This window comes from Molothrus aeneus, chromosome 17 (assembly GCF_037042795.1).
Source record: "Molothrus aeneus isolate 106 chromosome 17, BPBGC_Maene_1.0, whole genome shotgun sequence".
NCBI classification, from domain to species: domain Eukaryota; kingdom Metazoa; phylum Chordata; class Aves; order Passeriformes; family Icteridae; genus Molothrus; species Molothrus aeneus.
In genome coordinates, this window is record NC_089662.1 from 7,863,967 (window position 1) to 7,883,489 (window position 19,523).

The 19,523-nt window shown below is 48.7% G+C and overlaps 2 protein-coding genes across 3 annotated transcripts; both read right to left on the reverse strand.

Annotated features, from left to right (window-relative positions):
- Positions 1–1,269: 1,269 nt before the first annotated feature.
- Positions 1,270–13,116, reverse strand: KIF3B (kinesin family member 3B). 2 transcript variants are annotated; one of them, XM_066561502.1, is made up of 9 exons: positions 13,078–13,116; positions 8,445–9,883; positions 7,768–7,869; positions 7,001–7,123; positions 6,770–6,888; positions 6,428–6,541; positions 5,841–5,946; positions 5,455–5,633; positions 1,270–4,874 (listed from the first exon to the last, which is right to left on the reverse strand). In XM_066561502.1, exons 2-9 carry the CDS (start codon positions 9,825–9,827, stop codon positions 4,778–4,780), a joined length of 2,223 nt encoding a protein of 740 aa, XP_066417599.1. In that variant the 5' UTR covers positions 9,828–9,883; positions 13,078–13,116; the 3' UTR covers positions 1,270–4,777. The 2 variants fall into 2 exon arrangements, with proteins under 2 accessions (XP_066417599.1, XP_066417600.1); XM_066561503.1 differs by lacking the exon at positions 13,078–13,116 and having other exon boundaries at positions 8,445–9,928.
- A 652-nt stretch (positions 13,117–13,768) lies between these two features.
- Positions 13,769–19,490, reverse strand: POFUT1 (protein O-fucosyltransferase 1). The gene is made up of 7 exons (XM_066561450.1): positions 19,331–19,490; positions 18,592–18,713; positions 18,310–18,492; positions 17,630–17,742; positions 16,784–16,976; positions 16,042–16,284; positions 13,769–15,609 (listed from the first exon to the last, which is right to left on the reverse strand). The coding sequence occupies exons 1-7, from the start codon at positions 19,488–19,490 to the stop codon at positions 15,421–15,423; spliced, it is 1,203 nt and encodes a 400-aa protein (XP_066417547.1). The 3' UTR covers positions 13,769–15,420.
- Between the last annotated feature and the right edge of the window lie 33 nt (positions 19,491–19,523).

A 19,523-nucleotide genomic window follows, 5' to 3' on the forward strand; every position in this document is an offset into this window, starting at 1 on the left:
GGTGGCCGCGGCGGGACACGGAGGGACCGGAGGGGAGGGGTTGGAGGGGCGGGCCTGGGGCTGGTTTGAAGGAAAACAAACTGCAAGGACCGCCGGGAGTTGTAGTTTTCACGCGTAGCCCCAGCGCAGCACCGCTGTAGCCCGCGGACTACAAGTCCCGGCGGCCGTCGCGCCCCATGGCGGGAGAGGCCTCTGCCGCCGCATGGCCGCGGCGGGGAAGTGGCACCGCCCGGGCTGGGGGCGGCCGCGGCACCGAGCTGGAGCTCAGGGCTCGAGGCTGAGCCCCCGCGGCTGAGGGCTGCGGCGATTGTGTTCCAGCATCCCGGTTAGTACAGAATCAATGAGGCTGGAAAAGACCTCTGAGATCAGCGAGTCCAACCTCTGACCCAACACCACCATGTCCACCAGAGCACGGGGCCGAGCGCCACGTCCAACCTTTCCTTGAACACCTCCGGGGACGGTGACTCCATCACCTCTCTGGGCAGCGCCTTCCAATAGCTAATGACCCTTTCTGTGAAGGAATTCTTCGTGATGTTCCAAACTAAATATCCCCTGGCACAGTTTCATGCTGTGTCCTCTTGGCACTGGTTGGCAGAAGAGCCCGACTCCCATTTGGCCACAACCTCCTTTCGCAGAGGTGGAGAGAGTGGTAAGGTCACCCTGGAGCCTCCTTCTCCAGGGTAAACACTCCTGGCTCCTTCACAGGACATGTGCTGTGGACTCTTCCCCACCTTCACTTCCCTTCTCTGGACATCGTGGTTATACTCCGAGGCTCCTTCTCTCCATGGTGCCAATAAAAGGATAAAAGACTGGTTTAAATCAGCACCACCCATTGCAGGAGCCCACCCTGGACTAGGATTCTGGCAGGGTTTCACCAGCACTTCTGGTACCCAAGGTGCCACATGCTGCATCAGCACCTAGATATATATAGATATAGATATAGATAGATATACATATTTATATATATAAAATATATATATGTATATATACACACATATATATGTGTGTGTATATATACATATATATGTGTATGTATACATGTATATATATCTGTATTAAACAGATATATATGTATATAGATATATGTGTATATCAATATATACACACATATACACACATACACACATATTACAATACTCATTGCACTTCTACTCATATTTTTCCACTTACTTTATGCAGACTTTTTTTTTATGAAAGAAAAATAACACGAGGCATTGTAAGACATGAAGTCACTGAGCCTTGCCCCAAATTAACAATGAAAAACACATATTTTGATAGATGCAATAAATCTTATTGACTTTATTACACATTGTATTTTAGGATCACTTTACATTCCTAGACAAAAGAGATGATACAAATAAATATAAGCTGTAAAACTATGGACAGAACTATGGACAGGATCTTTTTCTACAGATCACCTAAGAGAAGGTGGAGGTGGGTGTATCTCCAAGGAGCTGAGAGTTGCCATTGACAGTTTTGCCCACAGAAGGATCCTGGGTCACCTCTTCAAAAAGAAAGGAGGCTGGAGAAGGCAGTAAGCACCTGGATCCCAGAGAGTCAACCCCCCACTGCACAGTGCAGAAGGCAGCACCAGTGTTCTCATTTCACTTCCATCTCTGTAGCTAATTATGGCTTTTGCAGGTTCTCTTTTCCAGTCTGTGTTTGAACACAGCAGGAACAGACCCCCAGGAATTCCACTGAACTTTTTTTTAAAGACTGGTGCACATTGCCCAGCACAGACAGGAGAGAGGACAGGTCCAGGTATGCAGGTGTTTCACTGAAGCTCCAGCACTGTGTGTTCAGCCAGGACAGACTTACACAGCCCCGACTGACTGAGCACTGCCTGCTCTGATCTGTATAAGGCACCAGGTGCCTGGCAGAGGTATGTATTTTAGAAGATTCAAGCAGCATGCAAATATTTTTAAAAAGGCGCTAGACCTAAGTTAAGGATTTAAGAAAGTGCTTTAATTCCTATGCTTCAGTGTCTGGTGGCTTGCTCCCACGGCCAACTCCTGCTCCATGCCACTTTTTTAAAAAAAAAGATCCCATTATACAGATCAGAGCAAAGACAATTCTGTTGAGTGTTAAACATTCCTATGAAGAAAAGGTGATGGTGCAAGGCTGTCCCAGGGCCTCCTCCAGGAGTCCAGCTGGATTTCCTGCCTTTGGTTAACCAGCAGGAAGCCCAGATGGTTCAGATAACACCAAAGAAGGGCAAACTCAGCAGGAATGTTTCTTAAAAGCTTCAACCCAGAGCTCAGTTTGTTTTGTACAACTTAAGACAATGTATCTTAACATCAGTGCCACTGAGCATCTGGTGAGGGTTAAGTCCTTTGGAATGAGAATCCAAAGGCTTCTGTAACAGGCCCATGAATACACTGACCAAATCTCCACCAAGCCCCAATTTACATACAATAACTAAATATGCGGATTTATTCTTTTCCACTCTACTGAGTTTCTTTCACCTTGCTAATGAATTTCTACAGAGTTAAAAGCAGAGCCTTTCTGACACTGGCTCATCAACATGAAAACAGGTTTGCACTGCAGAGCTCCATGGTACCAGCCCTGCCACAAAGGCAGTTTCCAGCATATGAGTTTAATATAGAATAGAATTCCCTATGGGATAGTATCAACTGAGGAAAAATGTGCACATGTGCAGACACAGATGTGTCTGTGTATGCATTATTCACATAAAACATGTGTACATAGGTATGTACATACACGTGGTTATATATTGTGCTGCTGTTTCAGGGTTTTAAACCTCCCCCCCCCCCCCCCATTTAATTTCAATTCTCTGAGCACTTAAATACAATCATCTTTTAAAATGTCCTAGTACAGAAGATTATGTGCTGGAGAGAAAGAAGGAAGAGAGGGAAGAGAAGGTGATGTTATACTATGCAACAAAAGCCAGTTAAAAGGCTCTCTGGATATAAACAGTGCCTGGTGAAAATGAAGATTATGCTGGGTTTACATGTTCAGGTTGAAAGAAATTGGTCATGTGCCTGCTCTCTCAGTTATAAGTAAATCCCTCCTTCCTCCACCAAAACTATTATATATATGTATGTGTGCATACATGTGTATACATTTATTAACCTTGTGGCCCAGGAAAGCAGTCCATGGAATGCAGCAGCCAAGTTGGTGTTTAGGGGGCCCACCTGGCTCACCTGGGCACCGTGCCTGCAGGATGCACAGGTGAGCTGTGCTGAGCACTCAGTTCCTCCTGCTCAGGGTGTCAGTAGAAAGGAGCTCTCCAGCCTGGATGAAGTCACTCCGTGGACACTTAAGGAGCACAAGGCAGAGTCCACACATCAGAGCATGTCTGCAGCCAGGCAAGTCCTCACACACTCACACGTGTCAGTCTGGAGGGAGTCATCAGTGAGGGAAAACAGGTAAAAATGTTCACAGGATGACAGCCAAGAGCAACCAGTAAAAGTAACATCCCAAGTCTCAATATACAGTGAACTAAAACTTACAAATGAGCTGTGGGACACTAGACAGGGACACCTTACTCTGTCCTTAGTGTGGAGTTCCACCTCCCCCTACCCTGCTACACGAGCCTGCTTTAGTCATAGGGCAGCTTTGCAATGAGACTGTCAAAAGCAGGAGTTCTCCCTCCCTTGTTTTCAAAGTAAAACCCCTGGAATTAACACCAGCTTCCATCACCAGCCTCAGTTAGGTTGGGTTCACTCCCAGCAGGCTCTGAGTGGGCTGGAAGGTGCAGAGAGAAAGCTGCTTAACATGGAACAGGTGAGGCACAAGAGGCACTGAATGCTAAACCTCCTTAGACACCAAGGGAAGGGACCAAACTCCCAGGAGTGCACTCAAAGGCAGCTCCACGTTCCAGTGCTCTGCCCAGCTGAGAGTCTGAGCCTGGCAGGGAGAGCTCTGAGCTAGTGCTACGTTTTCCATCAACAGTGGGAGGCATGAGAATATGGCCATATGCCATTAAAGATGTCATATGGACACTGGTTTTAAATGCCAGGGGTAAAGATGGAGGCAAGAGAGAGGAGGAAAGCTGTGGAGCTGACACTGGCATGCAGAGGTGTTCCTTGACAAGGTGGTTCCTGTTGGTAGGGGTAAGGTCTGTAGGTCAGCTTAGAGGAGCTCTCACTTATGCCTGTAAACAAAGAAAGGACTTCAGATTCTACTGCTTCCTTTCTAGAGACCACAGAGTTGTTTATGAGACCCCTTTCTGTCCTACAGCCCTGTGGGGAGGCACAGCTGTGTGGTGTTGAGGACACGCTGGCCACTGCCATCCTGCCTGAACCCCAGGTGGTGATGCCAGTCTCTCAAGCAGGAAGAGGAAGAACCATGCACCTTGTCGAGTTTGAACAGATCCTCTGCTTTTTAGCCTCTTTTGGCTCTCACTGTGGAGCTGCAGAGTGGTGGTTCTGTGGAGATGACTTTCAACTCTGTCTTCTCAGTGCCCAACAGCCAAAAAGCGCCGTGCAGCAGAAGGGCTGGTGCAGGAGGAGGACGGTGATGCTGTGAGGTGATCCCCATGCTTCCCATTGCTCCTAACACACTGTAACGTACCTCATGCATTTTTGATTTCCTAACTAAAATCCATTTCCCACAGAGGCCAAATGCTGAATTGCAAGCACGGATCTTCCCATGGCTCAGTGCCCCTGGACTGGCCCAAGTCAGTTAAACAGCAACAAGGCCATCTCCAGGGAAAGGGGCTGGAGGCTGGCCAGGAGCTCTCTCTGCAGGTTTGTCCTTGTCTCTGCTCCCAGAAGGTAAAGGCTGTTCCCTCCCTGGAGAGGAGTTGCTGGCTTTATTTTGGAACCAGCCCTCGTGACTGTGGGTAGAGCTGAGAAGTGGGGGTGCCTGATCCTGATGCAGATCCCACTGATTTCCTTCCAGTTTTTGGTCTGAAGAAGCAAAAATGAAAATATAAACAAGAAAACTTATAACAATGTCCCCTGCCTTTCCAAAATTAATCTGCAAAAAGCTGATTTTTTTTTATCTAGAGTTATTCTCTAATAAACAGTTTCAGCTTTTTCTTTTGTCCTATGTCCTACACCCTGAAAGAAGGTCGTAACAAGGTGGGGGTTGGCCTCTTCTCCCAAGTAGAAAGCGACAGGCCAAGGTGAAACAGCCTCAAGTTCTACAAAGGGAGGTTGAGGCTGGATATGAGGAAAAATCTCTTCACTGCAAGAGTGCTTGAGCCCTGGCACAGGCAGCTCAGGGCAGGGCTGGGATCTCCATCCCCTGCAGTGCTCAAAAAATGGGATGTGGCACATCAAGATAAGGTTTAGTAGCACAGTGGGGATTCAGCTGGAGGTTGGACTCAAATCTTAAAGGTCTTTTCCAACCTTACTGATTCTATGTTCCTTTTTCTCTCTGCTTTACTATGAAGCTCAGCTTCACTTCACTGACAAATGCTGACCAACAGCACCTTTACTTGCACCTCTCCTGTGGGCCAATCTGCTCAGGGAAAGCCCGACTCACCTGGGTTTTGATTTTTTATTTGAAGAGCTCTCAAAGGTTGAGGCATCCACTTGAATTTCATCTTCATCCTGCAGAGCTGCTTCCAGAGCTGCCTGAACCTTGGGAGCAATGGCTGGACCTTCATAATTCCTCGTTGTCCGGCTGGGCGCATCCAATTCCAGTAACACGATGTTCTCTGCCTGAGACAGGAAAAGCAGAATCAAAGTCTCCATGTTTTCACACAAACTGTTACTTTGCCCTCCAGAAACTTAATCTGAGGTACTTTATAAATGTATGCCGGGCACTACAAATTTACATCTCAAAGAAGAACACCCAATCCCCTCTGGAATTCGCATTCCCCTGATCACAGGGTGAAGAGGCAAAGGTTCAACCACATCTGGGCTTACCCTGTACCGAGCAGCTGTGTGATTCAGCATGGACGTCCTGGCATGCTGGCTCAGGGGCCTCTTGTACCCCACAGCAGATACTGGTCTTTTCATCATCTGCTGGTTACTAGAGAAAAACAGACTCAGGCTGTTATACCCTAAAACCAAAAGCTCCCCTTGGAGTTTATGAGCTACAACTCCTCTTGGAGTTTATGAGCTACGACATCTGCAAATTCCATGCAGAAATCTGTTTCAACACAGCAGAAACCACCCAGGCTGCATTTGTAGGAGCAGGAAAGAAATATGATAGGAATGCACTGCTATTTTAAGGGTGAATGCACTATTACATGTATTTTACATAATATTATTGGGTTTGCCTATTAGAAAAATCATAATCTCTCAAGAATTCCCCAAACTGTACATTCATATTTTATAGCACCTATTGAGAGGAATAAATTGATTTGTTTTATCTTATTTTATTACACATCAAGAAGCTGTGAACTCTAGAGGGTTAGTTTAAATCCCCAATTCAATCCCTCTTTTGTTCTTGACAGCTAGAGGGTTTCCTGTGACCTGTAATTCCATCCCAAGAGCAGAAATACACTCACTCCAGACGGGTTATAGGATGTAGTTTCCAGTTGTCTTCCTCTTCATCAAGGAATGCTCTGTTCATGATCTTATTCTTTTCTTCCAAGGGAATAAAGTTTTCAATAATCAGGTGCCTACATGCAACCACAAAAATGAGAAATATACAAGAAACATAATTAGCAATGACTTTCCTCACTGCTCCTCTCCCACTGATGTAATACAACCCTAGAAAAGGAGGAATGGTTTCGTTTTCTCGTGGTTAAATCTTATTCCACAATTATGTGCATGGCAGTCCCTCCACTCCCTGCCCCAAGACACCCTCTCTGTTACAGTTAATAGCTTACTTAAGTGATGGGGCTTACTTGAGCTTCAGTTCCCTGGTGAGTTCATTCTGGGTCTGTTCCATTTCCTGGCGTCCCTTGATGTGCTCTTCTTGGAGATCATGGATCTCTGCCTTCACAGCTTGCAGCTTGGAAAATAACTGGAGCACACAACAAGAGCCAAAATCCATCACTTGCCAAAGCTCCTCTCACTTTCACAGAGAAGTTGATTTTATTCCCAGCCTGGCAGACAGGAAATCATTTTCTTTTTACCTTTTTGAGTTTTTTGGTCTTTATGTCCACCTCTTGCTGAAGAGAACTGTAGGTCTCCTTCAGCTCAAGTGTTTCCTCATCCTGACTCTCCATCTGTTGCTGGATTTCTCGCTCCCGACGTTTCTGAAGAATGTGAAAATATGGCATTAAAAGCCTCAATTACCTTGTCACCTCCAGCTGACACACATGAAACCAAGGCTCAGGATGGATTTCCAGTTCTTCATATCTCTTGCCATAGAAATACCAGAAACACCTTATTTGTCCTTATTTTGCTATTAAAATCAGATAGTGTGAACAAGGCTCAAGCTTCAACTAAAGGAATCAAATGTCACTTTTAGATTATTTTTTCTTTCCTTTTTATCAGTTTGTACTGCTTACTGTATTTAAGAATCACCAACAAAATTTGCATTAACAGAAAATAAACTTTTAGCACAGAGTAAAGACTCCTCCCTTGAGCTAAAGACTAAACTAGTACTCTTAAAAGTCTTGCAAGTATTTCTTCACTTACAAACAGCTCCAATCAAGATAGGAGGTAAATCTTTATCATGAAGAACTAGAAGAAAACTTTTATAAACCTTCTTTACATATTTCAAATAATGACAAATATTACACAAGCCCTTCCCCCTTCTTTTCAATAAATTATTGCCATTAAACCAATTCTAGGGTTAACCCTGGGAAAATTTTCTGGTAATTTCCCTGACACAATGTTTTACAAAAGTTCAGCAGCAAGGCTTTTTATACAAAATAACAAATCTCCTTCCTTGTACCTGTTCTGCAATTTCCTGTCGTTTCTGTTCCAGGATTTTCTGCTGTTCATTTGTGTGATCCACAATATTTTTCCCTCCCACCAGCAGCTTGCTTTCCATTGTCTGAAAAGAAAAACCAGGGTCAGAAGTTTCTCTCAGTGACTACAGAGGGTAACTTTCTCTTCTATGGATACAACTTCTCCAGGTTTTATTTAATTTTTATTTAACCTTCTCTTTCAAGGCAGCTGCTACAGGAATCGCTATTTCTTAAAATTCCTATAAAACTGTGGGATTAATGCAACAGTAACTTGTTTAGAAAAAGGCACCACTGCAATGTGCGGCAAAGCTGGAGAATCAAAATGTGTGTTCCCTTGTAAATAACTTGTTAATGACCTGTGACAGAAGGAAACATTTTTAGTGCCACAGCTTGTGAAAAGATGCATTGTCTTTTTCTGTGCCAATTGCTTAAGATCAGTACAGAAGAACAATGAAACAACTCATGAATATTGAAATATGTGATTAATGGTGGAAATTTCAACTTCTGGCTAGAAATGGTTTATTTTAAAATCTTCCAACCTAAACACAAATCACTATCCTGGAAACTTTCTGTGAAATATCTTTCCAAATTGGGAAACCCTTTCTTTTCCCCACAGCCTAAGGAAACTGCTTTCAAAGGGTATGACCAGGAAGAATTCTACCTTGATTTTAGCACTCAGCATCTCTGTTGCTTCTTTCTCTCGCTTCAGGTCCTCCATTTTCTTCTCCTTCTCCTTCAGCAGCCTCATCTTTTCTTCTGCTACCAAGCTGTGATCCTCGACTATAGCTTTCTTCTCAATCTCCAGCTTTTCTTGTTGCTCCCTCCAATAGTCATCTTTGTCATCTCCTTCATCCTCACCCTCTTCAGTGTCATCCTCCTCTTCCCCACCCTCCCTCCTCCTTTCCCTCCTCTTTCTTTTGCCAATAGACCGTTTTTCCAACTGTGCCTTGAGTCGAGCAATCTCTTCCTGGAATTCCCGCAGCAGAGCCTCCTTTGGATCCTCGTTCACCTGTGGCTTGTTCTTGATGTTTTTGGCACGGTTGGCATATCTCAGTGTGGTCAGGGTCTCCTCTACATTGTAAGAGGCAGGGCCTATATTGGCCACCATCACAGTTTTGGCATTGCCACCTAATGAATCCTGGAGCAGCCTGGTCAGCTTGGAGTCCCGGTAGGGAATGTGCGTGCTTTTGCCATCTACCAGGGCAGAGATAACATTGCCCAAAGCTGAGAGGGACAGGTTGATTTTGGTGGCTTCCTTCAGCCTTTCCCCCTGCGCTCCAGTCTTTGCCTGCCGCTCGCTGCCTGCCAGGTCCACCAGGTTGAGCTTCCCCACACGGATGTGGTTCTCTCCATCCAGCCCCAGCTCGCTGCACTCGATTGTGATCTGGAAGATGGCGTGAGACCGAGAGCTGTGCTCGTTCATGTTGGTGGCACCAACTGAGCGGTTCTGGTTTCCCAAATTCATGATGTGCTCTATCTCTTTGACGCTTTTCGTGACAATGGTGGTCAAATCCTTAACAAAAACCCCCGTGTCTGGTCTCTCCTTCAACTCCAGCCGCTTGGACTGATCCTTTGATAACAAGTCTCTGATTTCTTCTTGGTATATTTCCAAGTAAGACGCTCTAACTAAGTATTGCTGATTTTGAGATCTAGAGATGTGGGTGAAGATGTGCTCGAATGAATTGGGGATGACCCCTCTCTTTTCGGGATCACCACGCACCCCTTCCATCGTGTATGTTTTCCCTGTCCCAGTCTGCCCATAGGCAAAGATTGTCCCATTAAACCCTTGCAGAACAGAGTCCACGAGAGGTCTGAAGGTCTCATCGTAGAGCTCGACCTGTTTGGAATTCCAATCATACACAGCATCAAAGGTGAACGTTTTAGGCAGTTCATGAGATGATCCCCGTGGATTCTTCACTGAGACCTGCCCTAACTTGACATCCACGTTGACAACCTTCTCATAGGAAGCAGTTTGCTCCTTACTGTTCATGGGCCGGCAGCGCACGACCACCCGCACGGACTCGGAGCTCTTTGCCTTGGACATGACGGCGGGGCTGTGCCTGCTGTGATCCTGCTGGTGGATGATCCCCTGCTACACACCTGGAACAAAAACAAAGCAGGAATGTCTGAAGGCAGTTTTCTGCAGGGGACAGCTTTTCACAAAGCCAAAGTCTCGCCTCATCAATTTGAGCAGCATTTTGCGTTCATTAAGTTGCAAGGGGTTTTGAAATACTAAAATAATGTACAACATGGAAACCCTGTAAAGGCCTGAACTGAGACAGAATTATTTTACCAAAGGCTGTGCATGAAATGGTATAATTTCTACAAGCTCTGCTGCAAAAACTCATCATCAGATCAGTCTTTACAGCTGGTAAACATCATTTTCTTGACCCTTAAAAATAACAATAAACCTTTTTAAACTATTTATGAAAATAATACTTTGCCATTCATTTTCTTTGCAGTCAGGCCTTTGTTTTAAATCTCCCATTTTGAAACTCTAGTACAGCCTTGCTCTCTCTGGAGCACAAGTCTGCTATTATCTTTTCTTTTGGCAATAAACTTTTATCAGGATTCCCCACAAAAACCAGCCCTGCTCAGCTACACTGACCTACTGACATCACTCCTGCTCTGGTGTTCCAATTGCATCAGGTCTACAGGACTCACCATCAACCTAAACTCGTGTTGCATAAACCCAGATCACAGATCCAACTCCTTCATGAATCTGGGTAGAGAGGGAGGACACACTGGTGCATCCTCCAGCCATCAGCAAGATGAGCTGCCTTTGAAAATAGAGCAAGGAGCCTGTGCTCCTAAACTGCTAAAGCAGTCACTGCTAAAACCTCACACAGCAGATCTCAGTGGCACGACTTGGAGGATGCCATGCAATTTCTAATAACCCTTTTTATTTCCAAAATACCTTCCAGTAAGAGCCCTGAGGTCCCTTTGCCAACTAGAACTAAGTGTAAAACTAATACACACAGGGAAGCCCAGGCAGTGCTGGCACAGGTTCAGGTGTGGTCTCCTTGGGATGTGTTCACTGCTCCCTTCCCAGCCAGATCAGCAGGAAACAGGGATTTTTGTCTAATTGTTTTTCACTTGATAATTGCATGTCTCAGGAGAGCTTCTCCAACAAGGTGGCAGAAAACTGCAGGGCTAGAGCTATTGGATGGAAAAGGAAGCACAATTCCAGCCCAATATACAGACAGTCAGATTGGCCAAAAGTAAAAGAGAAGTAACAGATAAACATGGTTAAGAATTGTACAGAAACCTCAGTATGGCCTTGGGAATTTCCTCAGGTCTGTGGGGGGAAACTCTTTGCTTCTCACTCTTCCCATAAAAGCACTGAACTGGACAGTCATTCAGAATTCACCCTGCACAGTAAGTTCAAATTGTTACAGGAATTTGGGGTAGCTACTGAATAAAACCATTTCCCTCCTAACTGACAGCTCCAGATAAAGGTGCCCTTCCTGTCTGACCCATAGCAAACACGAATTCTGGAGCACAAACACAGAAAGAATAAGTGAAATGAGGACAAATCTTGGCAGAATCACAAAGAACAACTCTCCCTCTGTTCATCCTGAGGACTTGTATGCATTAACACACGCTTCCCCTTCCACAGCTCCGAGAGACATTCCAGTAATTCAAGTTCACAAGAGACAATTTTCTGACAAGGTCACATGACAACTATCTGCATGTTCACACTGGCAAATACTCCAGCTAGGCACACGTTCTGACAAGGAGAGCATGGATTTATTTTATATATTGAATATCTAAAATACTATTCTGATGAGAAGTGCCGCTTTTGTAAGCAGCTATGACAAATATTACATGATCAGAGTTAAGTTAGTCTTGCCAGAGCTACACCTTGAACAAAAATTATGTTGCACATTTGCTGCTCCTCTGGGTGTACCTCCTCACCACCAGCTTTTGACACCTTTCCCCACTTCACTTGCAAGTCTCTTTTTATAGTCACAAACAACTGGTTTTACCCCTGATGTGGGCTATTTTCATAACAACCCATCCTGAATCACCTCCATTTTAGCTACTGTGGTGAAGTTTACTGGAAGCATAACAAATTATGGTTCTTCTCAGATTTATCCAAGTGTGTAACTGGAAAATAAAACCAATTAGCTGGCAGTGTTCGTATTCCCCAGAAACTCCTGGGCAATGTTTGAACTGCCAGAGTAGCTGGACATGAATGGCCAGAAAGCTGGGAATGCTGCCATGCCAGCCACTCTTCTCCATCAAAGATGGGAATTTTTTCATGAAATTAGTTCAGCCTAAAGTGACCTGGGCCAGGTCCCTGCAAGTCAAGGTCAAGGTCAAGGTTGAGATGGATGCACTTGCAAATGTACCCCTGGTGACCAAGAAGGGAGGATGGGCAGAAATTGAAGCATTTTTATTTATTTCAGTCAACACAAAGTTTATGCCTGAAAAAATGAGCAATGCCACAACCTGAATACAAACTGGGGCAACCACTTTTCCTCAGAAACTTGCAGGATTGGAAGGTGCTGTCTTGGACAGCTGTGCCCACCTATGCCCCCTGTCCTGACAGGTGACATCCAGAAGCTGCTCTGCCTCCTGCCTTAAACACCTCTGCCCAAACCCTTCCCTTGCATCTCTGCACATCCCGAGGTACCACTCAAAACATTCCATTGCTTCTCGCCATTCAAATCTTTCAAATATTTGTGGTTTCATAATGTCACGGTTGAATTGTGTCCTTCCCTCCCTCCCAAGCCAAACCACCCTTGGCGCTGCTGTTTTCCTCTCGCCTCCCTGCCAAACGTTCCGCAGGCCGGGCAGGACATCCCGGTGCTGCCGCTGGAGCCGGGCCGGCGGTGCCACCTGCGAGCCCTGATTCCACTCGGCGTCTGGGGTCACCTGTGGTCACCTGTCACCGCTGTCGCCTCAGCACGGCACCCCACCGGTGTTCCCTCCCCCGGGGAGCCGCGGATTCACCCGAGCATCACCCACCGCCCTCGCGGCTGCGGCACCGGGCGCTGCAGGGAGGGGACCCGGGGACAGCGGGGAGAGGGGGAAGGACCGCGGGGGAGAAGCACCGGGAGCGGGGGACACCCACCCGAACGGGGCCACCCGCCCGCGGCATCGCCCCCGCAGCCCGGCCGCGGGCGGGTCCCGCCGCCTCCCGCGCCCGCTGTCCCGGCCGTGCCCACGGCTGGCACCGGGAGCACCGGGAGCACCGGGCTGGCAGCGGCCCGCGGTGTGCCAGCCCGGGGGGGTGGGGGATGCTCGGGGCGGGGTGCGGGCGCGGTGCGGGGCCAGGCCGGACTCACCTGCGCCGTCACCATGGAGCCGCCCGGGCGCTCCTCCCGCGGCCCCGGAAGCGGCGCGGCCGCTCCGCCCGCCCGTGACGCGCTTCCCTGGCAACGGGCGCGCCCGCCCCGCGCCGCCCGGCCCGGATGGGCCCGCACAAAGGGGCCCCGCCGCGGGCATCCCGCACACCGCCAATCCCGAGAATGCCGCGATTGCCCCAGCCCGGACAAAGGAGCCCCGCCGCGGGCATCCCGCACACCGCCAATCCCGAAAATGCCGGGATTGCCCCAGCCCGGACAAAGGAGCCCCGCCGCGGGCATCCCGCACACGCCAATCCCGAAAATGCCGGGATTGCCCCAGCCCGGACAAAGGAGCCCCGCCGCGGGCATCCCGCACACGCCAATCCCGAAAATGCCGGCATTGCCCCAGCCCGGACAAAGGAGCCCCGCCGCGGGCATCCCGCACACCGCCAATCCCGAGAATGCCAGGATTGCCCCAGCCGGGCGGGTCTCAGCCGCAGCCAGGCTGGGGTTTTTTAAATCCTCCAAAGCTCAGGAGTATTTCCAAGGAGAAAAAGAATATCGTAAAGAACATATTTAAGAGTTAAAGACCCTTAATCAGAGCTTTCTGGATCGCAGCAGTGCAGTGCAGGCTGCAGCTCTGGTACCAGAGACTCCTGCAATGGAAGAAGGAATGCTGGTGCACTACAAGTGAATACAAAATCAAGTTTTTATTAGTACAAAAATTACCTTATTTTAAAAAACAGAAAAGAAACGCCCCATCCCAACATGTTGTGTTAATAATTTGTCTTCCCAACAGTGTGGGGAAAGGCTTCCCCTGCTCCACATCAAGGCAAGGCAGCCCCAAGGGCATCGCCCAAGATCAGTAAACTGTATGACACAGGGAGGTTCAGTCTTCAAAAGCCCAGCTTCCAAAGGCTCTAAACCAGATATTTTTCCCCCAAATCCCATGATTTTTGAAGCCAGACCTGAGGAAACAAGAGATGAGTTTTTGCCACTCTGACACCTGGGGGACCTTCTCCTTTTGTCCTTTTTTGCTTACTCTCCTGAGCCCTTAAACTCCTTTAAAGCTCATTTGAAGAATGAAACATTTCAAGGAGGAAAAGACCACCATAAAGAGAGACATTTGGAGTTAACTGCTCATAACAGCCTTGCCTGGACTGCAGCAGTGCACTGGAAGCAGCAGCTCTGGTACCACAGATTCACCCAAGTGGCATTTCTGAAAAATGAACCGTTCTGTACTCAGACTTTGGACCAGAAAATGAAGTCACAGAAGCACCAAAAGGCATGGGTCAAGTTGAGTCTCACCATGTTGGGATTATCTGTGTTACCAGCATCAAACCACCAGGCCAAACAGAGGAGTTTGGGCTGTTGCTTTCCCATCAATGAATAATTTTCCAGAGTTACCTCCACTGGGAACTGCCCTAAACAAGGGTAATGCTCTCAGAGGAGTTATCTTATAAAGTACAAAAACAAAACAATACCATAGACCCAGGTATGACATACCTAACCCCACTACAGCTATTTCAATAACCTTGGCTCAAAGCTTCTCTTCTACCACAGACCTCACTGACATCAACAGCTACAAAGCTACAAGCCCTCAATCTCCAGTCCTGGCCTGGCTGTGACAGATCTCCTCCCAGGTCCTGCACACACCTTGCCCCAGGCTGATGCAGGGAGGCTGAACAGGCAGCTGCCATGTCACACCATGTCCCACTGCACCCCTCCAGCACCACCAAAGAGATCCAGGGCCCCACTGCACAGGGTATGGAATCTCCTTGGACAGGAAAAGGGACACTGAGGCACTGTGGTGGCACAGGTCTGGTAAGACAACTGCGGTCCTTAATAAACCCCAGAGCTTTTTCAGTCCTGAGCTTCACCTTGCACACCCTTTCCAGGGAACCTGATATGCCTGACAGAAGTTTTACATTCAAAGAGAACCAATTATGGTCAGTTTTAGACACAAAGCTTCAAAACACCTCCAGGTGAGAGTTAAGAATTAACAGAGAAAGAAAAGAGGAGGAAATCTGAGCAGCTGCTTCATTGTGATTGCTGGTGAATCCCAAGTAGTGAGAATGGAGAACTATAAAAGCTACATCTTAAAAAACTAAACATAGTTTATAGTTTCCTATAAACGACATGATTTAAATTTCTATCTGAGCTCACACTGGAAACACAGGAGAGATCAGACAGAACAGTCTGGAAGGGACTGTGGGGAGCATTGCAGTGCGGGATCTCTCCCACAGCACGGCAATGACTGCGCACAGGAAATGCTGCAGCACCAGGGACCCAGCTCAGAGCCCTGGCACTAGGGAGCTCCTCCTCCTCCTCCTCCTCCTCTGGTCAGAACTCATCCCGCAGCCTCGGTGGGTGGTCCATGCCAAAAAACGAGGAGGGTTTCCCGTGGATGTCACGCTCTCTTTTCACAAAGGCAGTGAAGGAAGAGACACAGTTCCCAATGAAGTGGTCGGACTGGCCGAGGATGTACAGATCAATCTGAGGCACTTCTGGCTGCAAGCTGACAACCTTGAGCTGCAGAGAAACGAGGAGAGCAGATGAATCCAGTCAGCTATTATCACAATCCAATGTCTTGGCATAATGTTAGAAATGGAATACACAACAGAAAGAGAGTGAGTTTTGTCTTTCTCTGCCCTATAACTCATTTATGATTGGATCAATGTCAGAGCATTTCTGAAAATCACTTAGGTTTATTTAATTTAAACCCTTTTCATGGAAATATTTACTACCATGCCAGACAATGCTCTTCAATCTCCCAGAAAAAAAAAGAATTTTACAGGATAATTTTTATTGCTATGAGCCAAATCCACTTTGAGATGCCAATATTTGGCTGTGAATAACCTATTCCACAACTGCCCGTCTGCTATCCATGACAGCCTTGGGCCAGAAGCCAAGGAAGGTTTTTATCCCAGCACTCCTGCCAGAAGAGGTTTCTGGAAGACTCACCTTTCCCTGGAAGAACTGCTGTAACTCTGTTGTGTAGGGCTCAGAATCAGTAGCAATATAAACAGATTTAGCTTCAATCTTTGCCACCCAGAGCTTGAGAGCCCGTTTGATCTCTCGGAGGTCTGGCAGGCACATGTCCATGGTGAGAGGCACCGCAGCACTGCGGTCGTAGCCCACGCACTGTGGTGAAGCCATGAAGTGTGGCCCAGCTGTCCCATCCTTTAACATGTTGCAGGCATTTTTCTATTGGAAGAGGAAAAGAGAATCACAGAATCATCAAAGCTGAAGACCTCTGAGATCATCAACTCCAAACTTTGAACAGATACCCCATGCCCATTGAATCTTATTAGAAATGCCACCTTTACTTGTGTTCTGGACACTTCCATGAATGGCAATTCCACCCAGCCCTGGGCAGGCTGGGTCAGGGCTCAATCACTTGTTCAGTGAAGAATTTTCCCCTAATATTCAACCTGAACCTCCCCTGGTGCAACCTGAGGCCATTTCCCTTTGTCCTGTCACTGAGAGGAGAGGCTGAACCCCACCTCACCACAAACTTTTTCAATTTTTTTCAGTACCACATTCAAATGAGAAAACACCACCACATCCCTCACCTCTGCCTGTCTGAAAGAATCCCAGCACCACTGCTAACACACAGGGAGCTCCTGGATGCCAGCAGGGATCAGGTGCTGTCCCAGCACAGCTCCTTTTAGAGCAGCTTTGCCCACACCCCATTGTGCCGTACCCAGTCAGAGCCGATCCTCAGGTGGATTCCCACGTAGGGCCGGAGCAGCAGGGACTGGATGTAGGCTTCTCCCTTCTCCACCATTGCATCCGACCACTCCATGTACTTCTGCAGGGGCCGGTGCTCCTCCAGGACAGGGAACTGGGCTGGAGCTCCAGGCAAGGCAAGAACAGGGTGCTCAGAGGCTGGAAACCTACGGAAAACCAAACCCAGCAGGCTGAAATGTGACCTAACCTGCACGAAGGCTGCTGTTAAGGGTACAGAAGAAACCAGGAATGCCCCAAAATATGCAGCATTTATTGCTCCAAAATGAGATAATTTTAGCTGGTTTGCCATCTGAACTGAAGAAATCTCAGGGACTATATTTTACCTCAGACCTTTTATCTGACAGACAATAAGAGAAGAACTTCAAACATGTAGTGAGGAGCTAAAAAGCAATGGGATGCTACATTTTCACCCCAGACTAGACCAATTCTGTCACCCAAACTTACTGATAACCGCTAAAGTCACTCATGCCTCTGAAAACACAAATACAGTTCATAATCCTCAAGTGACAACCAAATTCCTTTTGATGATTAGTTACATATTTAATAAATACTTGATAAATTAAATATTCCTGGCTCAGAAGTCAATCAGCCGAACAGAGTTCATACCTAAAGTAATGCCCACAAGAAGTGCTCAGCAAACATTTAATGGAAAAACATTAACATATTTAACCATATTACTAACTAACCACTTCAATCTCTCCCCCAAAATGTAAAGTCACAATACACAGTCACAGCTGCTTTCATGAGTGACTCTAAATGCCCACAGTGACCTGTCAGCACTCTTTCATCTCCTTGCTACCTTTGGATCCAATGGTCCTTGTATGCAGGACTGAAGGAAATCCCCTTGAAGAGCTCAGACTTATCAAAATCCACTTGGAACTGATCCCAGAAGGGACCAAACGGATTTCCATCCTGCAAAGAAAAGACAAGTGCTCATTTAGTACACACACAAAGCCTGAAAGGTGGATGTGCAAAGATCCTGAGGTGCAAAGCAGGAGTCTGTTCCAGGATGGAAGCAGCTGGAATACAACAGCCTGTTTGACACACCAGCTCCACAGGAAGGAGACAGCAAATTTATATATTTATATATTTAGCTTCAATCTTTGCCACCCAGAGTATACACGGAAGTTCACTGAAAAGGTTGCAAAGGTTGTCCAAAACAACAAGGACACCACTCGTAGTTAAGAGAGGTTGCTTTAACACCACCTGGGAAACAGAGAGCAGGAGATAAGCTACAATCTCAATTAAATCTGAGGTGATAAAATCTACTTGCACAGACTATATCCCTGATCCCCAAGCACTTGTAGACAAAGAAAACTAATAATGGCACAGCATGCCACTCCACAAGCGGTGAAAGCAATGCCACACAGACCGATTTACGGCGGGTAACTCCTAAATTTGCGAATCAATGGCAACCTGAACGAGTCAGTCGTACACTTTGGAATTAAGCCGTGCCCGCAGGGCTGACGAGAAACTAACCTTCATGGGACACGTGCTTTTGTCCGCGCTTCTCTGGGCAGCAGCCTCGAAGCAATAAGCCACCCTGCTGCCGGGCGGCCAGTGCCGGGGCGCCAGCTGCTCCATGAACATCTCCAGGCTGACCACGCGGTGGTAGCGCCGCAGCGGCTCCAGCTTGAAGAGCTCCGAGTAGGGGACGTGCAGCTGCGGGGGGAGCAGAGCCGTGAGCCGGGGCTCCCCTCACCGGGCCCGCAGCTCGTCCCAGCCCTGCCCGCCGCCCCCTCCCTCCCCGCCGGTGCTCACGTTGGTGTAGGGCGGGCGGTGGTGCCGGTACTCGATCCAGGGCGGCACGGCCAGGGTCCGGTTGAGGGCGCGGGCGAAGGCCAGGGCTCCCAGGAAGTGCTCGGCCTGGTTACCGAAACGGCCTGCGGGAGACGGGGCTCAGCCGGGCGGGGACCGCGCCGGGACGGAGCGGGGGATGCAGCGGGGCACGGAGCGGGGGATGCAGCGGGCACGGAGCGGGGGATGCAGCGGGGCACGGAGCGGGGGATGCAGCGGGGCACGGAGCGGGGGATGCAGCGGGGCACGGAGCGGGGGATGCAGCGGGCACGGAGCGGGGGATGCTGCGGAGACGAACCAGGGGATGCAGCGGGGCACGGAGCGGGGGATGCAGCGGGGCACGGAGCGGGGGATGCAGCGGGGCACGGAGCGGGGGATGCAGCGCGGCACGGAGCGGGGATACAGCGGAGCACGGAGCGGGGATGCAGCAGGGCACGGAGCGGGGGATGCTGCGGGGACGAACCGGGGGATGCAGCGGGGCTCGGAGCGGGGATACAGCGGGCACGGAGCGGGGGATGCAGCGGGGACGAACCAGGGGATGCAGCGGGGCACGGAGCGGGGATGCAGCGGGGAACGGACCGCGCTTCGCACCGGGGAATGAACCGCGGATCGCGCCGGGGAATGAACCGGGGTTTGCAGCGGGAACCGCACCGGGGGATGCAACCGGGAGATGCACAGGGGGTCGGCACCGGGAAAGCCTCACCCATGCAGGGACAGTAGAGCAGGTACCCGGCCTCGTCCCAGGTGGGTGCCTCGCTGCCTCCCGCCGCCATCCCAGGGAGGAACAGAAGGAGGACGAGGAGCAGCGGGGCCGGTGGCACCGCCATGGCGGCTCCTCGGCGGCCAGAGCCCGGCGCCACCATCCCGGCATGCCCCGCGGCGCGCCGCTCTGGCGG

Excerpts from the sequence above, each read along its gene's own strand:
- POFUT1 (XM_066561450.1), bottom strand. The coding sequence starts at position 19,490 with ATGGTGGCGCCGGGCTCTGGCCGCCGAGGAGCCGCCATGGCGGTGCCA. Across the intron at positions 18,493-18,591 it reads ACCGCCCGCCCTACACCAAC|CTGCACGTCCCCTACTCGGA; the intron begins GTGAGCACCGGC and ends CTCCCCCCGCAG. Across the intron at positions 17,743-18,309 it reads AAAGCACGTGTCCCATGAAG|GATGGAAATCCGTTTGGTCC; the intron begins GTTAGTTTCTCG and ends TTTTCTTTGCAG.
- KIF3B (XM_066561502.1), bottom strand. The coding sequence starts at position 9,827 with ATGTCCAAGGCAAAGAGCTCCGAGTCCGTGCGGGTGGTCGTGCGCTGC. Across the intron at positions 6,889-7,000 it reads AGACCAAAAAACTCAAAAAG|TTATTTTCCAAGCTGCAAGC; the intron begins GTAAAAAGAAAA and ends TGTGTGCTCCAG. Across the intron at positions 4,875-5,454 it reads AATAAAAAATCAAAACCCAG|ACCAAAAACTGGAAGGAAAT; the intron begins GTGAGTCGGGCT and ends TTGCTTCTTCAG.